Raw genomic sequence first — 17,428 nt, 5'->3', positions numbered from 1 at the left:
GACTGTTTAAAGGCCCAGAAAGGGCTTCAAGCCCTTGCGGGGTTATTTGGATAGCACTTGGCATCCCTCGTTTTTGGCAGTCCTGCTCTCAAAGAGCAGCGGGCACTCAGGACCCTCCCTGGAGGCAGAGGCTTTCTCCCATCCTTTGCCTAGGGAAAGCCAGGATCAGGCCCTCTCCGACTCTCCAGAACAGACTACAAACATGCAAATTAGAATTCTTTTAATAGATATATATATATAAAAAAGTACTAAAATACCCACGTGGTTCTGCTGTGTTATTTGCCCTAAAGAAAGGGACAGAGTGAAGAGTCCCAGTGCAGCTCAGTGGGCCCAGAAGTGGGCCTTCCCACAGACTAAGGAGTGCTCACCCCCGCCCCCAGACTGCTGTCCCTCTTGTTGTTCCCAGCCCCCAATTCCTGCAGCAGGAAACCCCAGTGGCACTGGGGGAGTAGAAGGCACCTGAAGGGCTGGCTGGGTGAATGAGGATACGTGACCTTTAAAACATAAAAATAACACTGCGGTGTGGGGAGCAGGCTGTGCACAGCTTGGGCAGCTGCCAGGGCCCGCTCCTGTATGGCACAGGTGGGTGTGGGATGGCCACTCCTCCAGGAGCGAGGAAGCCTCTGTCCCAACAGAATACTTTCTCAAAATCGTTTTTTGGTACAAAATAAATGCAAAGGAGATAACGGGGTGGGGAGCTGCGGAGGCCGGGCCAGCCACCCTCCCCAGACCTCAGATCATGGCGACGCTCTCAGGGGCACAGTTGAGGTGTGTGGAGGTGCTGCTGCTTCCGGACGACTTGCAGGCCCGGCCGGGGGCAGGCTGCAGTGTGGCCACCAGTGTCTCCGAGGAGACGGCCCCGAACTCATAGCTGAAGGTGCCGTAGAAGATGAGGATGTCAATGACAAACAGCCACTCGCACAGGGCTGCCCCGTGCTGCAGCTGAGAGCTCTCGTGGATGAAGAAGACCCCGCCTGGGATGGGGCTAAGGAAATGTTCAGTGGGATGGGCGGCAGCCTGGCGACACCCTTTCTGCCTTCCCGGATATGCAGCTAGGCTGGGGCCGAGGACCAGGCCTCACCTCCCGGGAGAGGGGGGCAGAAGACCACCCCGGGTGGGGGCGGATCCCCATCTTGGGTGGGAGAGGGCCTGGGCTACAGGAGGAGCTCCTGGCCGCCCTGTCCTGGAAGGATACTGAGGATCAGAGAGACAAAGGCGATGGCTGCCAGCACAATCCGCAGGTAGGCCACAGCCAGGTCGTGGGGGGCAGTGGCCCCGTGGTAGGAGAGGGCACAGTGCAGGCAGACAAAGAGCAGCCCGGCAGTGAAGGCCACGCCGGTTCCGACGTAGTGCAGAGACTTAGCGTGATCCACCTGGGCCCGGAGAGAGGGGCCGACCCGTGAAGCAGCCCCCTCCACCCCGCTCCGTCCCTCCCTCCCGGGCTTTTCCCCTCCCGGGCCCTGTTCTTCCCACCCCCAACCCTGAGGGGCAGACCCGCAGCTTGGGTCAACCCTCGGGAAACTGAGGGCCCTTGCCGAAAGCCTGGCCCCCTTCGGGAAGTGCAAGAGGTGGGCGGGCGGGCGCACCTGGAAGTTGCCCACCACCACCAGGCCCGCAGCGTTGGTGCAGCCTGTGATGAGCGTCGTGGTGTTGACCCAGGAATGACGGCTCTGCTCCAGGAGCTGCCCGTAGCGCAGGAGGCAGATCAGGGCCACTGGGGGAGGAGAGCACAGGTGGGGCCGGCTCTGGCCCTGGCCCAGCCCAGCGAGCCCACCAGCTTTCCCCAGATACTCTGAGGGCAGGAAGGGAACGGACAGGCGGGTGGTGTGCCCTACCGGCGTGGCCGTGTGCAAGTTAGCCTTGGGCCTTCAAGGAACGGAAGAGAAGTGGCCCCGCTGGCCTTAGCTCGTGGCGGGGTAGGCGGCGCGAGGCCAGGGCTTCCTGGGCCTCTTTGGGGAGCAGGTGTGAGGGCGGGCGGGACTGAGCGGGTTGGTGGTCGGGCCGAGGGCACAACTCACCCATGAAAGCACCCACGTTGCCAATGAGGCTGAAGAGGCAGCTCTCTGGGGGGTATGTGCCGCACTTGCTGAGAGGAGGGGGCGAGGACAGAGTGAGGGGGGGGGGCAGGAGCACCGGAAGGCCCCGTTCTGGCCCGCCTGCTCTCCCTTGCCTTATCTGTGCCTGTTCCTTAGCAGGCAAGCCCGACTGATGAGAAGGGCCAGGGTCCCTCACAAACATTTGGCCCTAGGCTGGCCACACCTCCCCCCAAGGCAGAGCTGGTGTGCGTGCTGGGGTAGGCAGTGCCCAGGATTGCTCGGCAGACCCCGAGGCTCTTGGACTCCCTGAGACCGTCAAGGCCTGCAGGAGGTCTGGCTTCCCTTAAGCCAGAACTTGGGCTGGGCAAACAGAGAGCTTGAACTTAAATCCAGGTGCCTCCACTTACTAGCTGAGGGACCTGGATGGATGACATAGCTCTGTCTCACTTTCCTTGCCTATAAAACGGTGAAAACAACAGCTGCCTTAGTGCTAGGAGAATTAAATGCCGCTACGCATGTAAAGCATTCAGCACAGGGTCCGGTACATAGTAACTGGTAAGTAATATTGTAATTAAGTGCTCTTAATGGAATTATTATTCCTGAGACCCAAGGACAGGCCTTTGCTGGGGGGGCTTAGTTGGGAGTCTAGCAGGGCCTTGGGTCTCTGTGACCTGCACGGTTTCTAGGCCTTACCTGATGAGGGGGACATCGTCCAGGGTGCAGCAGGTCTTGGGGCCCCCTTGCTCAGTGGGGTCAGGAGAGCAGGATTCGTTGTAGGACCTGGCAGGCAGGACAGAGAGTAGCCTGGGGGAAAGGGGTTCCCCCAGGCCCTTGGCCTGTAGGCTCAGGCCTCTCGGAGACCACCCTCCCAGACCTCCCTTGGCAGGGGCAGAAGAGCCCACTTCCCAGGGCCCCCCTGAGACAGAAGCCAAAGGGGCGAATGACGGTGGGAAGCAGGTAGGTGGGCACGAAGCCATGCCTGGGGAGGGGCAGGCGCTGCCAATGTCAGAGAAGAGCAGTGAGGCCCAGTGTCTCCATCTGGCTCGAGGCAGCCCCGGCCCCAGAGGGAACAGAGATGAAGGGAGCTTTAGAGTGAGGCTGTCTGCAGAGTGCGCCATACCAGTTCTCCACGGGGCACACGTGGTGGTTCATCACGGCCATGGCATACCTGCGGGAGCACAACTGTCACCCTGCCCCATGATGCACCCAGCCTTCTCCCACTGACTCTTTTCCTTTCTGCCCCCATTCAGCCTTATTGTCCTTTCCGGGGACTCAACCTGGGGTGGCCCTGGGGCTTGATGCTACTCTAGAACCCACAGCCTAGTCCCAAACTAGAGAACCTCTGGAAGTTGCCCTGGCTAGAAGTGTGTCTGTCAGGGCCACCCTGCTGGACAGCAGTGGTGCCAGCTTGTCCCAAGGGGTTGTGTGCCCAGGCACCAGGCCAGGCTTTGCAGACAGCCAGAGTGGCCCTGGGTACCACCCTGGAGCCTGCAACAGGACAAGGGACTTTGTGTGTGCCATCAGGCTCCTGTTGGGTCCTGTCCCTTCTCAGCCTGGGTCCATTTTGTCCCCTAGTTGCCTCCCCCCATCCCCCTCTTTACTCACACAGTCCATAGGCCAGTGATGGAGAATGCTGACAGGCTGACAGGAAGGAGGATCCAGGCGGTCATGAGGGAGGGGAGCCAGGGTGGTGGTGGTGTGGGGGGAGGACAAGAGGTAGGTGGGGAAGAGGGTGTGGACCCAGCTACCTTAAGGTACTTCGCCAAAACCATCAGCTGCCCGGGCCTGGTGGAGAGAGACAGGTCAAAGTCCAGGGTCTAGTGGCTGGCCAAAGCCGGTGCGGGGGAGAGGAAGGTGGTCAACACCAGATGCAGGGCTCCCGCTGCGGCTCTGAGCGCCCACACTTCGGGCTGAGCCCCCGCCGCAACGTGGACACCCTCCGGCATCCACCGGGGGCCTCCGCGTTCCACCCAGATGTTCAGAAACGCCGCGGGGCCCTAACATCTGGAAAGGGGGCCACTCTCCCTGGCCTGAGGGTCCCGGGCTGGGAGAGGGGCTGGAGTCAGGACAGTCCAGGGGGCCACGCCAAGGAAAGCCTGGGAGGGGATCCGGGGCTGGGTGGAGAGGCGGCCGGGGGCAGGCAGCCACCTGACCACCAGCGCTGCGGGGAAGGGGCGGGTTCACGCGGGAAGCTCAGCCCGGCCCGCTCCCGCTCGCGAGGGCGCCCGGAGCCCACGGTCCGCGAGGCCCCGGGATCCGGGGACCCGCGCCTCCGCAGGTCCGGGGGACGAAGGGGCCCAGTACGCACCTCCCCGGAGCGCCCCGCCGCCGCCGCTTCTGCTCGGCCCCCGCGTGGCGCCGTCCCCGGCTGCGGCCCTCGGAGCTGCCCTGAATGGTTTAAAGGGCCGAGCAGCCCCTCCCCCGGCGCCCCGGACCGAGCCGCGCCGCCCGCCGGGACGTGGAGTCCGCGCCGCCCCAGCCCTGACGCTCGCGCCCATCCGGGAACTACAACTCCCGAGCCCCCGCGCCCGCGTCACGCTGGAAGGGTGGGCGGTGCCCCGACTTCTGGGGACCTGGACGCCGAGGGCGGTGGCACGGGACCCCAGCGGAACCTCTGACACCGATGCCAAGAGGATAGTGCCGTCTACCTCCACCTGCGGGGGAAGCTTCGGGAGGCGGGGAGCTCCGGGTGTGCACTGCCTTCCCGCTGCACGTGTGATTGTCACCGCGCACGTGGCTGGAGGAAGCCTCCCTCAGCCGCCGCGCACATTTTGCAGCCTGGACTGGCCGACAGTGACTTCGGGCAGCCTCCCTCCATGTGGCACCCCGTGCCTGCCGCTGTCCAAGGCGAGGCGGGTCTGCAGAGAAGCAAGCACAAAGCCTTGGCTGTTCCTTAGGGGACTAGCGCTCCGGATTTGGCTTTTGCTTCCCTCGGCTCAGCAAACTCTGGAGGAGGGCTACTTTCATCAGATACATTTTATTTTCAGGGGTACAAGTACACAGTGTACTGTCCAGAAGTCAGTGTCCAAAATGTGTTTCCTGACTGCTGAACACTCACTTGAAACAATATCCATTCTAAGTAGACACACTTGGCCAGGTGTTGGGAGGCAAAAGAGAGGAGAGGAAGGCAGGAGACCCAGAGCAATCTGGGAAAAAGCAAACAGGATACTGTGAGGATAAGTTACCCAACAGCTTCACCAAAATTTATGTTGAATGAAAAAAATGCACAACCTAAAAGTTGAGAATTGTTTTATTCGGTAGACTTTCTGAGGACTCAAGCCCTGGAGGAAGCCCCTCGGATACCTCTGAGGGACTGCTCCAAGGAAGCAGGGGAGAAGCCAGGATGGGAGTTTTTGCAAAACCCAGGTATTTGTAATATCAAAAGCTTACTGTTAATTAAAGACCAGTAAACAGACACCTCAAGTTAATGAATTAGCGCTTTTCTATGTATGGGAAGATACAAGAGTCTGGGCTCATTGAAATCATTCCTTTGATATGCACCTTAATTATCTAGGGCCAGTATCCTGCTTTTCTCCACCCTGAATCCCCTCAGGGTGCACAGCTGGGGATGGCTGCAGACTTGATGGTCACATCTTTTTTCCTGACATGGCAGGAGACATTCTTCGTCCACACTTAACAGGCCAAGGGTGCCCTCCTAGACATTCTTTTCATGATTAAAGGAGCAGGAAATCTTCCTTTCACACACTGGAAGTGTAGCTGGCACTCTAAACGGGAGCCCAGCAGATCTGTTGGAGCCCTTGTGAGACAACACTGGGGCTGACAGACCTTTACTTGAAGGGAGCATGGGCCCAGGCTGCTGGGAACCAGGGAGCTTAAGTTTGGCAGCACTGGTGAAGCAAATGTAATACGCAGAAACAGGGCCCTGTACCACGGGGGAAATGGAGAAGATAAACTAACTGGACGACAGCTTGAGGAAGGAGAAACCTTTCTGGGCCTAGTGGAAGGTAAAAATGCAAACAGGAAACCTGTTGGAGGGCCCTCTTCCAAATTGCATCAGCACAAGTAGTTAAATCAGGGTCAAAAAGTATGGCAGTGCACAGCGATCACTGTACAAGAATACCTGGCTGAAGGACCGGGGGGGTGGAAAATCCAGTCCGTCTGCTGGCCATGCTGTGCCCCAGGACAAGGGAGTGCCTCTTTCTAATTTACCAAGAAGCACCAACTTCCTGCCCAGGGGTGTTGTCCTTGGAGCAGGCACCTTTTTCTCATCTGCCCAATGGTGCCCTGAACGCTCAGCATTTCCTACTGCTTTGGAAGCTTTGCAATTTAAAAAATATATATATTTTCTTTTTTTGATGTGGCCCATTTGTAAAGTCTTTATTGAATTTGTTACAATATTGCTTCTGTTTTTTATGCTTTGGTTTTCTGGCGGGGAAGCATGTGGGATCTTAGATCCCTGACCAGGAATGGAACCTGCACCCCCTGCATTGGAAGGCGAAGTCTTAACCACTGGACCACCAAAGAAGGCCCCTGGAAGCTTTGCAATTCTTAATCAACATTTACTATCACCTGTTGAGCTGGGTTTCAGTTCCTCTCCCACCACGATCATGGGGAAGGCCTGAGAAGGCTACTCAGGTTCTAAACTGGCCGTTCTATCCTAAAGTAGGGGTAAGGCAAGCACCCCAGAGCCTTGACAAGGAGGCAGATTTGGGTTTAACATGACAATCGGAGTCATCCCTAAAACAGAGAATTAGCCCAAGACAGAAGGGCTCTTCGTGGGTAGTCGGTAGGGAGGAGTTGCGTATCAGGTAAAAAGTAGGACCAGATGTCTTTAAAAGGCCCTTCCAGCTCTAATGCCACGTGAGTCTACTTGTTATGCTCCAACCAGGACAGTTCTTAAAATAGGCAGAACAAGAGATGAGATTTCAAGTGCTGATTCTGCGCTGCTGAATGACTGTAGGGCAGCATGTAATCTTCACTTCCTTGTGTACACAAGTGATTTCACAACTCCTGGCAAAAACAGTGCTATAAAAATAGTAAGTTTATTGGCTGAAAAAAATACTGTATTTGAAAAGTACCTTCCTTCCAGGATTTTCAAATAATTTCCATGTCACTTTATTCATCCAAACGCAGAAACGAAATGAGAAAAGAGAAGAATGTATAGCTTTTTACACACTTAACACGACACAGCCAGTGCAACCAGTCTCATTCTGGTGGCTCTGGGAAAGGCAGAGGGGCCATTCACTCTCTTCCCTTCTGGCATCACTCCACCTCCTGGGGAAATCTGGGGTGGCTTGGTCATTTGATTCCTCAGGGACAGGAGTTCAAGGAGGGAGCTTAAAACGTTTCAGATAATTGTCACCATTCCATGGTTCTTCTTCCTAAAGAAGGCTCAGAGGTAGGAAAGTAATCTGTCCTTAGTTTTCTTTCTATATGCCCCATTTATATTTGTGACCAGCTGGGGGATCCCTACCCTACCATCCACAGATCCTGCCAGATGCACAACAAACTGGATACCCCCCACCCCAAAGGGTTTCTTCCAGTTTCGTGGGCTAATCTCTAGATGGCAGTGCCCCTCAGAGTGGAACAATGGAGACAGAATGTCCCTTTCAGACGCTCATCCACAGGGAGCAGCGTTTTTTTTGGCCACGTCGTGAGGCATGTGGGATCTTAGCTCCCCGACCAGCAATCGAACCTGCGTCCCCTGCATTGGAAGCGCAGAGTCTTAACCACTGGACTGCCAGGGAAGTCCAGGAACAAGCATTTCTTATTGCCCACGTTGGTCCTACCGGCTGGCTGGGCTCCTACTCTCACTCAGTACAAAAAGCTTTGCATTCTCCTTTTCTGTTCTTGCGTTACCTTCTTCAAAGACTTCCACACTTGCCAGCTGGCTGGAACTCAAGCTTTAGTGTTTACTCTCGCACAGCCCAAAGCCCCTGCAGGCCCCACCTTCCTTCTATTAGTAATCACCCACTGTGGCCCAGGAAACACAAAGCCGTAAAATCCAAGGCTTAGCCTTAGTAAGTGAAGATCACTTCGTTTTGGATGAACATCAGATACGCTTGTCAGGCTACAAGACTTTGTTTTTTAAGGCGGCTGAGAATATATCTAGTTAAATGAGTGTTGATTCTGAAGCAGTCTGCCGGAAAGCCCCAGCTAGTCTAATGCTGTTGCCACTGCACCACACAGCACAGGACAGTCCTCTCTGGGACATCTCTAGAGCCTCTGGGAAATGCTCTGGAACATGCTCCTTGATGGCAAAGCACTGATATTTGAAAACAGCTGGAAGACATCGAGAGGCAGGTCCGGTAACCATACTGGATAGTACTACCTTGGACTGGGATGAGGTGTGGCAGAAGCAACCAGCGAAGCTGTGAGGCGGTCAGTGGGCTGAGGGCCATCACCAGAGAAGCATCTCAGGCACACCTGGAGTGATAGCACCATCACCACCAACAGGCCTGCTCTGAAGGACAATGCCTCATTTAAGTACCAGGCTTAGCGCTTTATATAGTCTCGTGGCACAAATTAGCATGTTTTCTTGAGTGGAAAATATTTGATATGCACTTGATATACAGCAAAGGGCCTCAAGAAAAAGCTTGCAAGCAAGATATTACCATCATTCTCTTACCTGAGAGTGTTAGGATTACACGATAAACACACAGAAGGACAGGATAGGTACACAATTCTCACAGGAATGGAGGCTAAAATTTCAGGTGCCATGCCCCCAACCTCCTCTTCTGGACTTGTTTCTAAATTCTATAATAAATCCAGGAAACGGGCCATCCAGCCGTGAGAAGACGAACCTCAAAATATTTCCAGACTAGGAAGCCTAAAAGTTCCAGTGAAATCCTATGTCCAAGTCAGAAGATCAGCTGAAGAGCTGGAAGACTAAAATGACTGGTGCTGAGCTGCAGGAAGATTGGGGAGAGAGTATGGCATAGTCTCCTTGACCCGGGAGGCTCTGGAGGGTAGTTAACGTTAAAAGTCAAAAGGCACTTGCAGCCTGGCTGAATGAGGACAGACTTTCTCCTTCGAAAGTAGAACTGAGCCCAGGACTGGCAAGTTTAAGGCATTTAACCTTGGGCCAGCCCTGGGGCTCAAGAGCGTGCTGGTCCCTGGCTGCCTTCACAACCAGGTCCTTCTAATTTACCCACCTCACTCACCTTCCCCGCGAGCTGCGACTTGCTGCATTTTAACGATGGAGTCGAAGTAGCTGCCTTGCCCCATTTCAGAGGGGGCAGATTTGCAGGGGTGTATAGGGCATGAACCAGAAGTGCTCTCAGGTGTCCTTTAAGAGAAAAGCTGCTGAGAGGGACCAGCCAGACTGATCTTGAGACCCTGATGAGGAAAGACCTCTGGGGCAGGGGGCTTTGGTTTGAAGAAGTCTCTGCTCACGGGCTCACTTAAACCCCATACTTCAAGTCACTGAGGTTAGGCCCATTTGCTGGAAAACTGAAGTGGCTTGAAACTGCAGTGCGTGGGATTGCTTGTGGATTTCTCAGACTGTAGCCCAACCCTGCATTAGGAAAAATGTTCACTTAGGTGAAAGCAGTGATATTCCTGGGATCTTTATTCTCAGGATCTACTGGGAGTTTTATATACTCTATACTCTTGGGAGGTAGGAAAGGAGAAAGCACAGAGCAAGGGAAGGGCAGATGAAGGAGGCTTGTTTCGCTCCCTCTAGGGCTCTCTTCAGGCTTTTTTTTTTTTTTTTTTCTTTTTCCCAACTAGGGCTTGAAACAGGTAATTATTGCTAATGCTGAATTTCCCTTTGTATGTACATTCAAGGCTGTTAAATCACATTTGGAAACGCGGTTTCAGGCTTGTTTTGATAATTCCCTTTTAGCCTGAGCAGAGGATGGTCTGTTCACAGCTAGGGATGAGGCTGGAAGCTGGAATTCTGTAGTCCGAACCCTGGCAGGTTTTGCTGCAAGAAATCCTCACAGTTTAGTCCTGGTATCATCTTTCTAGATCTCCTTACCTAGACTGTGTGAAGCGGTGGAGCATGGGAGAAACCTGCAAAAACCACGGAAGGGGAGGAAGACATCCTCACAAGTAGGCGTCAAAGAAGATCATCTCCCTCGACTGGTATCAGAATTACTGAGAGAGCCTGTCAGAAAGGTAGACCCCAGTACCCCATCTCCAAAGTCCTGAGCATCCGTAGGTGAGCAGTCACACTGGGAGGTGGGGGGTGGGGTGGAACTGATGGATTGGGAGACAAAAAAGATGAAGGAAAGAAAAGAACAAAGAAACAGAGCTGAAAAGATGATCTAGGAAAGCACGGATGGAAGTGAACAGAAACACAGAAGAAAGGAACCATAAAATCACAAACAGAGCTTATGGAGCTGGGCGGAGCAGCGTGGTCAGATGCCCTGGGGCATGTGACCTTGGTGAGAAAGCAGCACGTTGGCAGAAGGTCTCATAAGCCTCATCTCTCCCCGGAATCTCTGCTTCCAGAACACCAAGCTAACCAAACAAAATTCTCAAAAACGTCCAGAACATTAGGCTGGTCAAATGAGCCAATATACGAGAAAGAATGGCTACAAGGGAGGTGGCCAGGCGTAGTCCCTGTGACACCCTTTTCCTGTAGATGTGGCAGCTCTGGGGCGGTGGGGGGGGGGCCGGTCCTCAAGATCAGCTCAGACTGGTCCTGGCACCCCCAAACTAGGGGCGGCTCCCTGGACAGCGACTCCAGTCTGGTCAGTGACTCCAGTCTGGTCAGTGTCGGTTCTGGCGCTTTGCAATCTCCTCCTGGATGCGCAACTTGAGGGCCTCTCGCATGGGTGGCTCCAGAGGCGTGTGTGCTGACACCTCCTCGCTCACCCTTCCTGGATCATCATCCTACATGGAGGAAGGGTCAGGAAGCTCAGGGCCTGGCCTCTTCTGAAAAGGCGACCTGCCCTGTCCCTAGACAACACTCTCAGAGAACTCTGTTTGACTCACAACTTCTTGCCAATGCCTGTCATTTCCCAGGTGTCCCCTGTAATAGTGGCTCTCAACTGGGGGCCGTGAGCCCTCCCTGTTGCCCGCTGAGAATCACTGTGTGACGGGAGTGACTTGTGCTCAAAAGCATCGCCCAGCAGTCTGTGCTCTCATGTGGAGCAAACACTTCCCACTGGCCCTGAGGAAAACAGTGGCTCCAGGTCCGGCAGTGATTTCCATCACGGCCCAGGACCTTCAGGCTGCAGCTGTTTCCATCGGGCGTACCTGATACACGATAACTGAAGTGACGTCTCCGCTGTCCGCCTCATATTCTAAGCAGAAGAGTTGATGGCCAGGGAGCTCTGGCTCAGAGCTGCCACTACTGCTGCTTTCACCAGACTCCTCACAGCCTGGGGTGCTTGGGTGGGTAGAGCCATCTGGAAGGATGAACCAGAGTGAGAGGGAAGGGAGGAAGGCTGCTGGAACCCCTGCCCAGAGATGATACAGGAAAACATATTGTAAAGCCCCAATCTTCTCATGGACCCAGAACGTACCTGTGTGTGTGTGTGTGTGTGAGTGTGTGTGTGTGTGTGTGTGAGTGTGTGTGTGTGAAATCAGCCGCCCATCAGGAATTTTATTCACCTTTGTATCCCTGCCCCAGGACCAGCACAGTCCTACCACGCAGTCGGTATACAATGCACATCTGTCTACACGGTTGTAAGGTAGTGGAGAGGTGAATAGGGCTCTGCCTGGGTTCAAATCCAGGCTCTGCCATTTACTTCTCTGATATCTCCAACAAGTTACGAAACCTCTCTCTGCCTGTTTCCCTGACTGTGAATCAGAAATGATAATAGTTCCCATCTTACCGGATCCTCTGAAAGCTAAATGAATGACTGCACATAACCTCTAAAAACACTCATAAGAGAAGCTCAAAAAATTTAGCATCGCACGTTAACTATTGTAATCTCTAGATCACAAGTAAGCTGGGGAAAAAAACCCATTAACTGGGTTTGGGCTTTATTCCACAATTACGTCCTCGTCGCCTAGAGCTGTGCCAAACTTTTTTCCTGTTAGCTGGTGGGAGTGCGAAAATATAGTACGCTGGGGGCAAAGCGGCGGACAACTTGCCGACTCTCAGGGAGGTCCGGTAATAGTGATGCTTAACTGCGGGCCTTGAGCCCTCCCTGTGCTGCGGGCAGAATCACTGAGCGGCGATTGGGGAGCGTCGAGATAGACGTTGGAGATGAAATGAGCCTTGGGAGCTAGGACATAGTTTTTTCCCAGACAGAAAAGAAGAGCGCGTGGAGGCAGAGGGCCCGGGGGCAGAAGAGCGCGCGGGGCGGGCGGCCTCACCTCGACGTCGCGGCAGGTACACCTGCAGGTCGGGCTTTCGGGGCCGAGTGGGCGCGGGCGTGTGCCGCCTCCTCGCCTTCTCCTTGGCCGCCTGCTTCACCTTCTTGTCGTAGTCGTCCCTGCGGGGAGCCGAGCGGGAGTCAGGGACGGCCGAGCCAGGCCAGGCTGGGGCTGGCAGCCGTGGCGCGGGGCGGGGCGGTACCGGGCGAGCTGGTTCCGTCGGATGTGGTGCACGAAGCCGTGACTCATGTCCAGCCGCCCGCCAGGCTTGCAGCAGAGCCCGGGTCCGGGCCCCGGCGCCGCTTCCATCTGGAGCCCCTGAGCGCGGAGCCGCCGCCACCGCCGCCGCCGCCGCCTCCTCAACGGCCTCAACTGCCACCCTCGTGCCCCAAGAACTCCGCGCCCCTCCTCGCTCGACTTTCGACCCTGCGCCCTGACGTCGGTCGGGAAATGGCCAGCCGGGCCGAATGTCCCAGCGCGCGGAGTTCCTGGAGCGGGAGGGGCGGGGGGCAATGGGGCATGCGCAACTTCCACTCCGGGGCGGGGCTTTTCTTTCGTTGTGACCTTATCAGTAGGAAACCAGGATTTAGGTTTAGTGCAGCTACATCAGAAAATCCAGAAAGACACAAAGCACCCATCACACCACTCAGCGTTCGGTGTGGAGCCTTCCCGTCCTTTTTCCTGTGCTTGGATGCTGTGAAACTCCATCACCAGCTGCGTGACCTTGGCTGACTGTTGCACCCCGCTGTGTCTCAGTTTACTCATTTGTAAATGAGGGCACTGATATCACCTACCTCCAAAGGGGTCGTGAGGAGGCGAGTGCCAGGGCAGGGCACACAGCGGCGCCCCGGCCGCCCAGCCCAGCCCGCGGCCCGCCCGGGGCTCCGCGCCGCCGCCGGTGGGGACGCTCCTTCCAGCCCGCGCAGCACCAGAGCTCTGCGGACTTTCCCGCTACCCAGCTCGTCTCGGCGCCCACCGGACCGATGTCTTAACTCTCGGCGTGGGAGGATCCAGGGCCTTTCAGGCGTCTGAGACTGTGCCATTTTTGAATCCTCTTTAAAAAGAGACAAAAGTAGGAATCCGTGAGTAGAACAGGGACAGACTGGTACATCCACACAGTGGGATGCCGCTGAGCAATCAAAAAGGAACGAGCACTCAACAACTTGGATGAATCTCAAAACAAACACGCCGAGTGAAAGAAGCCGGAGATAAAAAGAGGACTCTCTGGGTGCTTCCATTTATATAAGACTCTAACAAGTGACACTGATCTCTAGCGACAGAAAGCAGATCAATGGTCGGGGCAGGGGAACACTTGGTGGATGGTGGTTAGGTTCATTATCTTGATCGTGGTGGTGGTTTCAGAGTGTATACATACCTCTATCAGTATTCAGCAAATTGCACACTTTAAACGTGAATTTTTTTTTTTTTTTTTTTTTTTTCGGTACGCAGGCCTCTCGCTGTTGCGGCCTCTCCCGTTGCGGAGCACAGGCTGCGGACGCGCAGGCTCAGCGGCCATGGCTCACGGGCCCAGCCGCTCCGCGGCACGCGGGATCCTCCCGGACCGGGGCACGAACCCGTGTCCCCTGTATCGGCAGGCGGACTCTCAACCACTGCGCCACCAGGGAAGCCCTAAACGTGAATTTTATTGTATGTCAATCACACCTCAGTAGAACTGTACAAAGTATTGAATAGTTAAGGGCTGTGGAAGGGGTCGTGAAAGTCACAGACCCTGAAGCTTGAGCTTTAGTAGCGTCACTAGTCTCCTTCTGCTCGTCGTTTGCATTTTTCTGTGATACCAAGAACAATCCTCTAAATGTGGAATTAGAGCCGTCGGATTGCTCCACGAAGGCGATGACTTGGGGATGTTGCCTAGTTCTGTGCAGGGCCGTCGGCCTCCGAGGCTCGGAGACTGGAGACGACCTGCCAATTCTGGTTTGGGGACACAGAGTATCTTGAAGACACCTGGGGCCCAATGATAACTTTTTTTAATCCAGAATTTCCGCAGCCAGTGAAAGGTTCCTGCCTCTTTAAGCTGGTAATAATGAGTAAAGTGGCAGTAGGCCCGCCTATCGGTCTCAGGTGCGCGCGCACCCGCAAAGACACCCCCCCCCCCCCCCACACACACAAGAGGCGTAGTACTTCCCAGAAGTTCTCCGCGGCTTGATTTGTCCCCATCGGCGACTCGTAGAAAACCTTGGGCTTGAAAACAGCGCCGCTCCTGATTGGCCGCTTGCCGCGTGCTTGGTCTTCCCTGGAGTCTGCGCCGGGCGACTTGGCCGGTAGTGGCGATGTCCGGCCGGTCCAAGCGGGAGTCTCGTGGATCCACCCGCGGGAAGCGCGAGTCCGAGTCGCGGAGCAGCTCGGCTCGTGTCAGACGGGAGCGAGATCGGGAGCGGGAGACAGAGGCTCCGAGCTCCCGGGGCAGTCCGGTGCGCGTGAAGCGGGAGGTCGAGCCGGCGAGCGCGCGCGAGGCCCTGGCGCCCGTGGTCCCGGCGGTGCGGGTGAAGCGGGAGCGCGAGGCCGACGAGGACTCGGAGCCTGAGCGGGAGGTGCGAGGTGCGCGGGGCCGGGCGCGGGTTCCACTCTCGCGTTCTTCTTTTTCTTTTTTCAACCTTCTCTCCCCACGGGGAAGTCACACTCCACTCGCGACCCGACTCCGTTTTAATGAGGATACTACTAGTCTTGATCAGGATCGTAGCTATAGCGTTTCTGACAGTAATAAGAACAGGTAGCTTTCCTTTATCGGATGTCTAATGCGGGCCAGGCGCTGTGCTAATTGTTTTACAGGTGTCCCTTCCTTTTAGTTTTTTTACAAAATACCTGAGGAGTGAGTCTTGCTGTAATTTCTGAGCGGAGAGCCTGAACGCTGTGCACTTGGACCACACTGCCCTGTTATCGAGGGCTGTAGCAGCCAGGAGATATGGATTCTAGTCCTGCCTCTGAGACTGAGTCACGGTGGTTTGGGAAAGCGATTTTCATGTGTCTGTCCCTCTCTAGGTTAACGGAAGGAGTCCTGGAACCCATGACCTTTGAGAGCCCTAATAAGCCAGTGAGTCTGTCAGTTCCCATCTATGACTGTACCCTCTGCCTTTTTCTGCTGGACTCGTTCTGCTTCTCTTAGTAATTTCTGGAGACTTCTTGGCCAAGCCATGGTACTCTGTAGTGTGTACACTCTTTTCCAACTTGTTGATATCTTACCAATCATTAAGTAGGTTTCTGTCACTTCTGAAGCTTTTCCTGTTTACCTCAATTACATCTTTTCCTTCTCTGAACTTGGAACTTCTGCTTTGAACATGTTCCTATGTACTTGTTTTCTGGTGAGTTAGCAGGTGAACATATCACAAGGCTACATGTTAGGGGCAGTGTTCATGGGGGGGGTGGTCTTCATTCTCCAGGATTTTATAATTCTGTCTCTGCACCTGGTTATCTATATAAAGTTATACTCTTATGTTAACTCTTAAATTTCTAGCTCAGAGTCCTGTGTTTGACATATTTTTATATTACCCTCAGGGTCCACGTTAGCACCTTGCTGGTGGAAAGTGCTTGATAAATGTTCTTTGAATAATCTAGTTAATAATTTCAGGGTATTCTTTGATTTCCTTTACTTAAATATTCTGTCAGCCTCATGTTTCCCTTTCTTTGGAAGAGAAATTGTTTCTTAGATATTTTGTATACTTACGGTAAGGAGATTGTTTTCTCTGGGACACACTAGGATCCCAGTTGAGGTTACTGCTGTTTTCTTTTTTCCCTTTTATTTTTTTCATGAAATAGATTATAGGTACTAAGATGAGCTAAATGTCAAGCACATGTGTAGTTTAAAGAAGAGTGTGGATATATATCCTTAAATCTACCACTTGTCAAGAACTGTGAAGGGTCTGAGATTTTACCCTTTTTGTACACTACCAAGTTAGCCTGCCGTGGTTTCATGGATGCTGATGGAAGACATGGAGCTATTGGGCTTGAGACAGCTTATTGCAGCAATAACAGTAGCCAGAATATAGCATTGTCACTTCCCTGAGTCAGTTCCCACAGCGCAACACGATGAGAACCCATACACACAGTGGGTGGCCTCACAGGACAAGAACTCTGAGCTTAGAGAACCCAAATCTTCTATAATGGGCTGTGAGCTTGCATCCCCTTTGCTCTGTAGGGACACACTGTCTCCTACTTCCAAAGCCATAGAAACAAACTTCACTATACAAACAACTTTGACAATATAGTCTGGAGGCAGTCAGTGCCTCTGGTCACAATATGTGCAGAAGTTCGAGAGACCCATGGAGAATTGCCTCCTGATGCTGTTCACCTTAAGAAGTGGTACTTAACCAGTACCTTAGAAGCTCCCATAGGCCCCTTCCCAGTTGCATCTGCCTTCCTTGCTTGCTTGGGTAATCACTGAATTTTTTCTAATCATTTTTACTTTTATTATTTTATTATTTACAGTTTTACCTCACATATACATCCCTGAGTAGAGCTGTATTTTATTTTGTATTTGTTATAAATGGAATCATACTATATGTTGTCTTCTGTTTTGCCTTTTTTTTTTTTTTTTTTTTTCCGCGAGCCATATTGTTGAGGTTTATCCGGGTAGATGTTCATGGTAACACAGTGTTCTATTGATGATATACCAAAATGTATTCCTCCCATTTTTATATGTTGTAGACATTTGGGTTGTTTCCAGTTTGGTTTCTTTCAAATATTGCTGCTATAAATATTCTTTAGTAAAGCATTCCTGCTGGCACATGTGCAAAAGTTCTCTAGGGTATATAAGTAGAAGAGAGATTGCTGGGCCAAAAGGTCTGTGTATTTTCAGCTTTGATCTTGCTGTATTATTTTCTAAGAGGTTGTAACAGTTTATACTCCCACCAGCAGTTACATGAGCATTCTCACTGTTCTTCATATTTGCCAACACTTGGAATTGCCTGATTTTATTTTTTCCTCTCTGGTAGGTGTGAAGTGGTATATCATTGTGCAAGGAAATTTGCAAGTTCTTGATTACTGGTGAGGTTGAGCATCTTTTCTTTCTTTTTCTTTTTGGCCATGCTGTGAAGCTTGCAGGATCTTAGTTCCCCAACGAGGGACAAACCCCAGCCCCCTGCAGTGGAAGCACAAGAGTCCTAACCATTGGACAGCCAGGGAATTCCCAGCATTTTTTCATA

At 53.5% G+C, this 17,428-nt stretch overlaps 3 protein-coding genes across 12 annotated transcripts in view; 1 reads left to right on the top strand and 2 right to left on the bottom strand.

The window, feature by feature from the left end:
• Positions 1-203: 203 nt before the first annotated feature.
• Positions 204-6,907, bottom strand: TMEM150A (transmembrane protein 150A). 3 transcript variants are annotated; one of them, XM_022556021.2, is made up of 8 exons: positions 4,345-6,907; positions 3,642-3,821; positions 3,157-3,204; positions 2,730-2,816; positions 2,019-2,086; positions 1,587-1,714; positions 1,196-1,373; positions 204-974 (listed from the first exon to the last, which is right to left on the bottom strand). In XM_022556021.2, exons 2-8 carry the CDS (start codon positions 3,806-3,808, stop codon positions 733-735), a joined length of 918 nt encoding a protein of 305 aa, XP_022411729.2. In that variant the 5' UTR covers positions 3,809-3,821; positions 4,345-6,907; the 3' UTR covers positions 204-732. The 3 variants fall into 3 exon arrangements, with proteins under 3 accessions (XP_022411729.2, XP_089778995.1, XP_030620279.2); XM_089922869.1 differs by having other exon boundaries at positions 2,730-3,204; XM_030764419.2 differs by lacking the exon at positions 4,345-6,907 and having other exon boundaries at positions 2,730-3,204; positions 3,642-4,337.
• A 113-nt stretch (positions 6,908-7,020) lies between these two features.
• On the bottom strand, positions 7,021-13,118 carry C13H2orf68 (chromosome 13 C2orf68 homolog). 2 transcript variants are annotated; one of them, XM_089922874.1, is made up of 4 exons: positions 12,475-13,118; positions 12,273-12,391; positions 11,205-11,407; positions 7,021-10,838 (listed from the first exon to the last, which is right to left on the bottom strand). In XM_089922874.1, exons 1-4 carry the CDS (start codon positions 12,579-12,581, stop codon positions 10,716-10,718), a joined length of 552 nt encoding a protein of 183 aa, XP_089779000.1. In that variant the 5' UTR covers positions 12,582-13,118; the 3' UTR covers positions 7,021-10,715. The 2 variants fall into 2 exon arrangements, with proteins under 2 accessions (XP_089779000.1, XP_089779001.1); XM_089922875.1 differs by having other exon boundaries at positions 11,205-11,356; positions 12,475-13,108.
• Positions 12,637-17,428, top strand: part of USP39 (ubiquitin specific peptidase 39) — a 31,877-nt gene continuing 27,085 nt past the window's right edge. Inside the window, exons 1-2 of one of the 7 annotated variants that reach the window (XM_022556048.3) lie at positions 14,811-14,828; positions 17,219-17,270. Coding sequence is in view for 2 of the 7 variants with exons in the window: in XM_089922865.1 (XP_089778991.1) it covers positions 14,561-14,828 (268 nt within the window). In the remaining 5 variants the exon portion in view is untranslated. Of the gene's footprint in view, positions 14,829-15,269; positions 17,271-17,428 lie in introns of those variants that run through there. The other 6 variants (XM_022556049.3, XM_089922865.1, XM_022556046.3 and 3 more) reach the window with 6 other exon arrangements.

The sequence above is a fragment of the Delphinapterus leucas genome, chromosome 13 (assembly GCF_059928025.1).
Source record: "Delphinapterus leucas isolate spDelLeu-1000000601 "Yukka" chromosome 13, BTC_Dleu_Yukka2, whole genome shotgun sequence".
Lineage (NCBI taxonomy): Eukaryota > Metazoa > Chordata > Mammalia > Artiodactyla > Monodontidae > Delphinapterus > Delphinapterus leucas.
The sequence above is the reverse complement of the archived record's forward strand: the minus strand, read 5'-3'. Positions and strand labels throughout refer to the sequence as shown.